General features: G+C 54.5%; 1 protein-coding gene across 2 annotated transcripts; it reads right to left on the minus strand.

Moving 5' to 3' along the window:
* Positions 1–2,878: 2,878 nt before the first annotated feature.
* LOC309400826 (galactose-3-O-sulfotransferase 4-like) lies at positions 2,879–6,237 on the minus strand. 2 transcript variants are annotated; one of them, XM_081969527.1, is made up of 4 exons: positions 5,809–6,237; positions 4,936–5,067; positions 4,282–4,612; positions 2,879–3,748 (listed from the first exon to the last, which is right to left on the minus strand). In XM_081969527.1, the coding sequence occupies exons 2-4, from the start codon at positions 5,058–5,060 to the stop codon at positions 2,897–2,899; spliced, it is 1,308 nt and encodes a 435-aa protein (XP_081825653.1). In that variant the 5' UTR covers positions 5,061–5,067; positions 5,809–6,237; the 3' UTR covers positions 2,879–2,896. The 2 variants fall into 2 exon arrangements, with proteins under 2 accessions (XP_081825653.1, XP_081825652.1); XM_081969526.1 differs by having other exon boundaries at positions 4,282–4,615.
* Between the last annotated feature and the right edge of the window lie 3,771 nt (positions 6,238–10,008).

Raw genomic sequence — 10,008 nt, forward strand, 5'->3', positions numbered from 1 at the left:
GGGGTATATTAATGGTTTTAATTTGCCTAAATGTTTTAATCTATTACCTCCTCCGTGCATGTATGTCTTTGTATATATGTATGTTTATATATGTCTTAGTGTACGCCGCCCCGAGTCCTGCCTGGAAAGGGAGCGGCTAATAAATTCAAATTTATTATTATTATTATTATATTAAATGAAACATGTTGTAATTGGCACTAACCTTTATAAAAAATGTGGCACGGATAATAAATAAAAATAAAAGGCCCCTCTTGATCTTGAGGCCCTAGGCTGAAGCCTAGTTAGCCTATAGGAAAATCCGGCCCTGCATGGCGTAGTCCTGCAGCTGTTGTGGATAATGGGTGGGAGTTGGGAGCCTGGAGGGAGCAGCTTCTGTGGTTTCACAGAAGCAGCCAGATTCTGCCGGGAACACCCATGGCTTCCTTCCCAGGGTTCTGTGGGATGACAGCTATTTCTCCACCACCACCACCACCCGTTTGCATAGTTCAACCTTGCTCTTAAGGGACAGCAAAATCCAGTTTTTATTTTCACTGAGTGGCAGCCGGACTGTGGAGCTTATGCAAGGGACAGCTGGGCCACAGGGCCTCCCTGGAGAAGGCAGCAGGAGGAGACCACAGAGTGGGTCTTGAGGCTGTTTTGTTCAGGCTAAAAAGAGAAATGGCCTTGGGGCGGATAGACCAAAGCCTGGCTAATCCCTGCACCCCTAACCAACCCTGATGCCCCAGCAGGATTAAGGCCCTAAGCAAGTCATCCCACTCCTCGGTCTCTGGCTCCGGTCATCCTTCAGGCTGCCTGGAAGGTCTGCTGACCTGGCTGAGGTAGAGCTGGGTTTAGGCCAGTGGTGGACAAACTTTTTTTTCAACTGAGCCAAATCTCGCCAAAACCACGATTGAAATTTACTTTGAGAGCCACATTTTTAAAACCAAAAATACATAGGATGGTACACTGTTTTTAGTTTCAATAAGTTTTCATTGAGAATATTCTGCATGCAAGTATCCACATAGGTCGGGAGGATACAAATAACACAACTAATAAAACAAAAACTTTAGAACGATATTATTTATCGATAACGTTAAATTCTGTAAAATTTGCCTTACAATGTAGAGAAAATTACATCCTGACATTGACTGACAAAGTCACAACCACTAATGTGAACATTGGCCTTGCATTTCCTTGGATAGTTTGAGTAAGTCAGGTTTGTATGTTGTTGTTTTTAATTTCATCTCTCTCTCCCACTTTCTTTCTTTTTTTCTTTTTCTTTCTCTCTCTCTCTCTCTGGCTCTTTGTCTCTCTCTCCCTCCCTCCCCCATCTCTGTCACTCTCTGTGTGTGTCTGTCTGTCTCTCACTCAGTGTGTGTGTGTGTGTCTGTCTCTGTCTCTCCCTCTGTCTCTCTCCCCTCCCTTCCTCTCTCTCTGTCACTCTGTGTATGTGGGTGTGTCTGTCTCTCACTCATTCACTTAATCACTCACTCTGTGTGTGTCTCTCTGTCTGTCTATCTTTCTCTCCCTCCCTCCCCCTCTCTGTCTCTCCCTGTCTGTGTGTGTGTGTGTGTCTGTCTGTCAGTCTCTCTCTGATTCCCTCCCTCACTCCCTCTCTCTGTTCCTCTCTCTGTCTGTCTTTCTCACTCACTCACACACACACACACACACACACACACACACACATACTGTGGTCACCTTGTTGAGTGTTCCAATCACATTTGAAACACTCAACAACTGGCCTGCATTTATGGTATTTTGCAGCATTCTGCAGTCATAGGACCAAAATTGGTTGTCACTTGCCCAGGCTTTTGCAGAAGCTTCCCTCCGAAGCCCGAGAGGAGGGAGGGGAGCGGGCACCCAGCACACAGAAGAGCCGCATTAAAGGGTGTAAAGAGCCGCATGTGGCTCCCGAGCCGCGGGTTGCCCACCACTGGTTTAGGCAAAGCTAAAGAAGCTATGGGAACAGCCTTTCTCCAGAAGCCTTTTTTTTTGTGTTGCAATTTATTATTCTATATGCAAAGTTCTCCATAATTTAAGCCCTTCTGATTGGATCACATAACTCCGAATGATTAATTCTTGAAACAATGATTGTTTCCTCACCTTCCTTCCCATCCTGGGTTGGTTGTGTATCTTGCTAGCTTTCTCATCAACTTAGGGCAGCTTCATTCTCTCCCAGCATTTGCCAGCAATGGCTCCACAGGTCCTTGTGCTTTCACCCCAGGTCCAACCCTGGGCTCAGGGTCCCCAAATATGACCCTGCTGCCCGGGTCCTCAAGCTGTCCGCATGGCCACCAGAGCCTCTCTGTCTGAGAAGTCTCTGGTGCAGCCTCCTTTCCTCAAGTAGAGACGGATGTGCAGAGAAGAGCCAACAAGTCCCGTGGCGGCTCCAGCTTCCCTGGCCTTCCAGGTACAAGCCCCACTGCCTCTGGGGTCAGACAATGGCATGGGAGACAGGCATTCCACAGCCAGCCAGCAGGAGCACTTTGGTGGGCCAAAGGCTGGCGTGAGAGAGCCCAGCCCCTTCCTCACAAGAGTGCTGGTCTACCAGGCTTTGGAAGATGCCTTGTTAGGGTGGGAGGGTGGAAAATACTGAGCAAGGGCCAGAGATTAGCCAAAGGGGGGGGGTGTTTCATGCTCTTCCTGGCCCAGTCATAAGAAATCCAATTATGGAAGCTCCTCACATGAACCTGCTGGGTATGCCTGGTGCCAGGGAAGGTGTATTGCCCCGTTTGTCTCCCAGTCTTAAACAATCCCGAGCTGTTTAAGAGAACCGACAGCCTTTTGCCTCTCCAAATATGGGAACCTCTTCATTTCTCTGGCATCGCCTGTCCCTGCAGCTCTCCTGGGGCCCCTATGCCCATTGTGTCCTGCATGGACGGGGGTGTCTGGCAGAGCACCACGGGAGGGGGGCATTTTAATCAGATGGCTTCTGCCAAGAGCTATTGTGGGTGCCTTCCCCTCCCCCTCTGAGATTGCCCCTCTTGTAGGGGTGGGGAAACTGCTTGGCATCGAGGAGGTCCTTGTACTGCAGTTCGGGAGTAACCATCTGCTGACACACGACCTGCAGGCCAGATGCCAGGCTGGGTTGTAGGGCATAACCGAGGATTGGCACCTGCCCAAACTGGAAGGGGCGGATGTGCTTGTCAGCAATGTGGCCTGGCTCCAGCGGTCCCCCCCCTTGTAAACAGCGCCGCATAAACTCCGCTCGCATCTTTCGGAGAACGGCCACTTCCCCAGCCATGCGGGTAGTGCCAAAGTGTTTCACACGTGCCCAGAAAGTGCGGTTGAAATGAGTGTAGAGGTGCCAGTCCAGGTGATTCCAGGCACGGAGCTGAGCTGTATCGCCGCGCCCCAGCTGGTGAACAGCCTCTGGATTGCGCAGGTTGTGCTGGAAAGCCACCACATCCTCAAAGCTCCAGCAGAGGGCATCACGCAGCAGCACCAGCGACTCATCCATGTATTCCGTTAGCAGCACCAGGTGGAAAATACGATCCAGGCCCAGCAGGGCAGCGTGGATCGTGGCTAAGCCGGGGCTTGCTGGTGGATCAAGGCCAAAGTCAAACCAGAGCAGGTTGCGAGCATAGTGGCTGCCACGCTCCCCGGGCCGGTAGAAGTTCTGTGGAGAAGCCAGGAACTCCGGCAGTGAGTGAGCCCGGCGGAAGGCAGGGACCACACCCCGGTAATAGGAGAAAGCCGATTCAGCCAAGGAAGCCGGATCCCGCACTATGGAGAAGTAGAAACTGTCCGTGGGCATCACCTTCTGGACCTGGAGGGGAACATGGGGAAGTTAGTGCTGATGCCAACCACAGGGGATACCCATGGAAAAGATGAGCTGCCTGCCTGTCTCCTGGGTGGGAGTTGGAGCCCAGGCCATCCACTAACAGATGGTTGGGAGCCAGAGGCTGACTGTAAAACCATTTAGAGGGGGCTGCGAAGCACTGCGAAGCCTAAGTGCTATTGCTTTTGCGATTTAGCAAAAAACGTGTGCACAGCCCTCTTCCTCCAGGTCGCCCCCTCTCCTGGCACCCATCCCCTTCCTAGGAAGCCCTTCTCACCTGCCCCATCTCTTCCCATGCCAAATCCCACTCTGGAGGAGCATCAGCTGGTAGCCTCTTGAGAGAGACACACGTTACAACCCCAGCCAGAAGTGGGGCTCCCTTCTGGCTATGGCAACAGCTGGGAAAAGCCCCTTGGAGGAAGGAAGAGACTTCTGCGTGCGCCCCTCCTCCCACCCCCAGCCCCTCTTCCCACCTCCCCCATCTGAATCCTGCCTGACTGCTTTGGACTCCTCCCACACACCTCAAGCAAGTTGAAGCGCATGTGGTGGCAAAGGATGTCGAATGGGGGCCCCTCGGGGTGCCACCCCTTTACACGCTGTGCCTGAAAAAGCTTGGGATAGTTGAACTGGTAGCCGGCCGGCAGGGCGAAGCGCAGCGATCTCGTGTCCCCAAAGCGGTGCAGGATGTTGACCAGGGTGCTACTGGCAGTCTTGTGGGTCTTCAGGAAGACCAGGTGTCGTCGCGGCTGGCAGGAGGGGAGGGGTCTGGTGGGCTCTTCCTCCCCCACCCCCGCAGGTTCCGCTGAAGGGACCGGAGCAGGCAGGGGAGGGAGCAGCGGAGTCGAGGAGACCCTGCTGGGAGAGTTTGGAAAAGGCTGAGCCAGATGACAAAGGCACCAGCTCCTCTCGGAAGCAGAAGCTGGGGCTTCCCTGGATAAGCCTTTCTCGTGCTCTCTGCCACAGCCGAGTGGAGGGGGCTGGCCCGCACCTTCTCCCTTTCTCTTCTGGCCTTGGGCTTCCCCACTGCTCTCCCACTCAACTAAGTTTCATCCTGCAAGGACCTGGGTTGACCCACCGGCCACCTCCTGCCAGGTCATTTCCCACCTCCTCTCCCTAGCAAGCTCTGTGCACCCAGCCTCTGCCCTGCTGAAATGGGGGGAGGGGGCAGGCATTACCTCTTCGGAAGGGAGATGCCCAGGAGCTGAACCATGAAGCCGATGGTCGTGCAGACGGCCAGCGCGACCCAGAGCAAAGGCAGCCCACAGCACCACCACCGCTGCCACCTGGGAAGGCTCCTCATCCTTCACCTTGGGGGGGGGGCAGAGAGTTAGTGGTAGGAGAGATCCTGTCCTGGCAGAGCCCATCCCTGGACGTTCAGGGGCAGCCCTACCAAGGCCTTGCAGGGGCCCTCCTCCTTCCCTTCTGAGGGTTTGCACCTGGCTCACCTGCAAGGCAGGAAGTTCCATGGCTGCCTTTTGGAGCTGCCCCCATCTTGCAGGGGTCACCTGAGCAGAGGTCAGGTGCTGAGAGAAAGCAGCCAACCAGTTCAGATCTGCCTGGCCTGACCTGCTGATCCCCTGGCTGGAACTCCCCCCCCCCCTGCACAGCTCAAGCCAAGGCAGCCAAGGTCTGAATCGCCCGGTTACTTAATCACAAGGTGATCTGAGAAAAGATCGCGCTTGGCAGCCCACCATACCGGGGGTGGGGGAGCCTTCTATGAACCCTTTGTGCCCCTAAAGAGCCTCCTGCTGCACGACTCACCTCGGGGCCGAGGCCAGCTCTTTTCTCCATAGGTAGGTCCCCCCACGCGCCCCTTCCCCCCCTGCCATTCATCGGTCTACTGCTACCTGTTCGGTGCCAGAGTCCAGCAGGGATGAGGCCGACTGTGTACCCACCAGCTGGAGGCCTGCACCCACCAGCTCTCCAAGCCAGTCCCGCGTGGGACTCGCTGGAAAGCCGGAGCTCTGAACCCATAACCAACCCAGCGCCTCCAGAGCACGTGCAGAGCGCCTCTCGGGAGGAGCCTCCGCCACCCTATCTCCACACACCTTGATCGAGATCTCCGGAGCTCCCCAGCGCACGGCTGACCTCAAGCCTCTCGGAAGGGGGGGGGGGGTCGCCTCGGCTCCTCCGCCCGCGGATCCTTCGGCGCCTCCAAACTTTTCCCCGTCCGCCTCGCCGAGAAAGAGCCGGAGATCTAAGGCCGATCCCTGCCCTTCCCGCGGCTGCCCGGTTCGCCCATTGGGGACAGAGCGAGTGGACGGTTGGAATCAGCGCCAACATACGATGCTAATCCGGAGCGGGGGACAGGGGGGCCGCTTCCGCCGCTGCCTCTCCTCGCCCCCCTCTTCTACTCCTTTCTTCTGGCCTTCTCCCTCCGCCCCTTCCCTCTCTCAAACTTTTCTGGTCACTCGCGCTTTCTGCCCGCCCCAGCGGCATTCCGTGGGCCTCCCGCCCCCCAATCCCTTTGGCCCCGCCCAGCCTGCTTCTCTTTGTCCCCCGTTCCTTAACACCCCCCTCCCCCCGGCATCCATCCCTCCGTCTCTCCATCTGCCCGCCTCGCCTCCCCTCTTGGACTCGAACCGCGCCAGTCGCTTCAGGCGCGTCCTCGACCCCCCCCCCCCACCTTCAGCCGCCTTTCCCCGAAGCTGGGCTCTGCTCCGTCCCCTGCCCTGACCCGCTGCCCGCTCTGAGCCTCCCGGGAGCCCTCCGTGGGGCGGAAGAAAGGCGGCCTTTGGCTCCAGGCGAGGAACCCCTTCTTTAAAAACAACAACAATGTTATTGGTTTTTACAAATATTTATAGGAAAAGGGTAAATAGGTATAGAAAACTTTGACAGCTACATCATGCGAAAGGTGGAAATCCCCCCAAATCTCACAACTTTTACAGAAAAAAAACATCAAAAGTTTAGAAATAGACATTGGCAGCTTTTTGTTTTACATTATATCATCAATATATTCAATCAACTTTTATGTCACTTCCAACAATTACATTATAACAACAATTACAATAGTGTTTCTAACTCATTTTTGTGACCTGTCTGCTGGCAGAGCCACGGCCCTTCCCTCCTTCATATCTTGTGTACTGTCCCCTATTTCATCTAGGAGGGCACTGTGTTATTTAATGAAGGCCTCTGCCTCCGCAACTGTATTAATTCTAATTCTGCTGCCCTCCCAGAAAATCAGCATTCCTTCTGGCAATAACCATCTGAACCAAATTCCTTTATTATATAATTTCTTTGATAAAGGGGAATGCGAGGAACCCCTTCTGATCCCCGCCTCGCCTCTTTCAAGGCCGACTGGGGAGTCTGCAAACGGCGCTGTGGGTTGAGGGCCGGCCTGGGAGGCTGAACTCACCTTCTGCCAGCCCCACTGATTTATTTACCTCCGGGAAATGGTCCCATCTCCTTTTCCACCCATGCAGAAGCTGGACTCCCGAAGAAAGCCTTGCTCTCTGGCTCTTCCCATTCCTTAAGTAAATGGGACACCTAGGTACAATCCAGCAACTCATCAGGGAAAGTGCCTGGTGGGAATAACTGACCTGAGAGATGGTTCAGGGAAGCCACCTTAGAGGGGCAGTGGAGGGATCCAGAGGGAGTGTTGGCTGACATTGGGTAGTTGGTGCCCCAGAATTACCCTCCCAGCAGTGACAGCTATGCCCCCACAGCTGTGGCTTACGTTATCTTCTGGCATTTTGTTTGAATGCAACCAGCAAGCAGCGGGTGAAAGGAGGACTCCGGGGCCCTGGAGGGGCTGACATGGAGGTTAAGGGCGGGGGCAGGCTCTGCCTTCCAGGACTGGCACCATTGGTGCTTCTGTGACCATGTCCAGCTTCTCTGGTCAGAACTGGAAAACGCTTGAGAGCCATTGAACACCAGCCTAAGGCTTCGTTGAACAGGGTGAGGTGGTACATGTGGGTGGCATTTGGGCAGGTGAGAGTGTAGCAGCCGGGCAGGGCTGGTGCCCCCTCCTCCAAGACGGTCGGAGGGGGCTGGGAGTGCAAACCTGGTGTCCTAGGGCCAAAACCCTGCAGGGGTGGAGCTGAACTAGCCCTACCATATTCATTTATTTACTATGAGCAGACACCAAAATCCCCACCATCTGCACCACTCTGAAATGTAGATTTGGGCAAATGGATTTTTCAGAATAAATATCTATGCCTATAAAACCCACAGAGGAGCATCAGAATCGGAAACAGGACTAGAGACAGGAAGCCTAAAGATAGGCTTTGCCAGGGATCCCATTCACCAGACCCTCCAAAACCTGAAAAACCCATTGGCACGAGGGGCTCTTTCTTGGGTTGAAGGGAAGGGCGGCTGGGCAGTCTCTCCCATTCTGCTGTGCCAAGCCTTGCCCCCGTTCCTCAGACCCATCCCATCCTCTTGGAGGATTTTGCTGCCTGACAGCTGGAAGGCCTGGTGCAGGGAGCAGCCGCCTCTTGGCTGTCCTTTGCTGGAGGCACTACCAGGCCTCCTTGAGGGCCTTCATCCTTCCGCCTTATTTGACTCAGACCCTGCCTTACTCCAGTCAACTCTGGGTGGCTTGCAACATAAAAACAAAATGACAAATGTACATTCAAAAATTAAGATAAAACCATAAACGAAATGACAAGTCTGGGCAACAGAGTGAACTATCCTACACCCAACAATGGGCTTTGTGCCACCCAGCTCAGGGTCTCAGAAAAGAGCTGTGAAGGTGGAATCTGTGGGAACATTTGGGGGAACCACATACCAAAATGCGGGTGCCAAGACCTTCATCACTGGAGGAAGAGATTTATGAAGAGATTAGACACCCCACTTGTCTCAAATTATATAGGGTCTCCTGCTTGAGCAGGGGGTCAGACTGGAAGACCTCTATGACTAGGAGGAGGAGCTTCCGGAGGGAATGGTGGCCGATCTGTGAGCTCCGTATGATTGCGGAGGGGCCTCCCTGCTGGGAGGGGTGCTGCCGACCCTCGGTTTTATTCTGAGGGTCGGGATTTGTCGGCGACCACCCCCGGCTCTGTCCTGGCTTGGACTGGTTAGGCAGGGTGATCGGGTGGTCGGCTGGTTGGGCGAGAGGCGCCGAGCGGAGAAGCGCGTGGAGACATGGAGGCTTGGAGGCGTGCTGGCCGGGGCACTGGCCGAAGAGCTGGTGAACAGCCACGTTCTGTGGAATGGAGTCGAGTAGAACAAAATGAAGCGGCTGGTGGAGGGTGGAGCTGAGCGAAGCTGACCGGAGAGAAGCAGACCGGAGTGGCAAGCTTTGAAGATCAATGTCGGAGGTGAGGATTACCCTGGCAATTCACACAGCTCAGGCGGCGAGGGTTTGGCGATGGCGGCGGCGGGGGAGGCAGTCGGAGACGCCGAGCGCCACACCCTCTGGTCGCCATGACCCCTGGTTCTCCAGGGGAGTTGCAAGAAGAAGAACGAGGCCCGGGGGGGGGGGCTAGAGAGAGTGCTGCCAACTCCAGGAGGCTTGGGAAAGCCTCAGGGAGCCATGGCGGTCTCGGATTTGAGAACAACAGCCCCCGGGAAGATGAGCTCCAGGACTCCCGAGGAGGCAGATGGCCATTCTTCCCTGGGCCTGGACATGGAGGAGAGACACCGGGGGGATAGGTGGACATCTGCTGAAGGCTTGACTTTTTCCCTTCTACCCCTATTGACAACTGCCTCCCTTGCCAAAACTTCGATTTCCATCAATTTTCTTTATTTTCTTCATTATCATGACTATGGCTTTCTCATTAACATCCTGTTTTAATCGGCTCCAATACCATCTTGAACGCCTCCTTAGATATATCTAGCTAGTCGGCTAGCCCACCAACTTACCCTTTCCATCTAGGGTAAGGACAATTTCACGACAAACTATGATTCCATCTTCAGCACTTGAAATAATCTTGCCCCGTGATATAACTGTATGATTTTTGTATGATTCTCACGCACTCAAGGTCTGACCTATTGCTACTGCGAGAGTCCCCCCTCTCGCAGGTATGGCCTCCTGCCCTTTCGAGGGCCCACCTTGAGGATGGGTTCATTAACCCAGAGAGGTGGAGGAAGCGCACATTGAGGGGTTTTTTAATTAATAGCTTTTTAAAAATTATAAGGGGTTCCAGGGATGGGGGGGGGAACAGGTCAGGAGGGATGGGAGAGCCAGGCATCTAGGTGTGGTCGAAGGAGGAGGGAGCGGAGTGGGGGAGGTGAGGGGAGATAGCATTCCTGTGCAGGGCTTTTTGATACCAACGGTCGTGGGGAGGGGCAGGTGCGAGGACAGA

The sequence above is a fragment of the Natrix helvetica genome, assembly GCF_964273705.1.
Source record: "Natrix helvetica genome assembly, chromosome: W".
NCBI classification, from domain to species: Eukaryota; Metazoa; Chordata; class Lepidosauria; order Squamata; family Natricidae; genus Natrix; species Natrix helvetica.

What these genes read in the sequence shown, in the direction of transcription:
- LOC309400826 (XM_081969526.1), bottom strand. Translation starts at nt 5,060, where the DNA reads ATGAGGAGCCTTCCCAGGTGGCAGCGGTGGTGGTGCTGTGGGCTGCCT. An exon ending in GGCATCTCCCTTCCGAAGAG is followed by an intron (nt 4,616 to 4,935) that starts GTAATGCCTGCC and finishes AAACTCTCCCAG; the next exon opens with CAGGGTCTCCTCGACTCCGC. An exon ending in TGCGCTTCAACTTGCTTGAG is followed by an intron (nt 3,749 to 4,281) that starts GTGTGTGGGAGG and finishes GTTCCCCTCCAG; the next exon opens with GTCCAGAAGGTGATGCCCAC.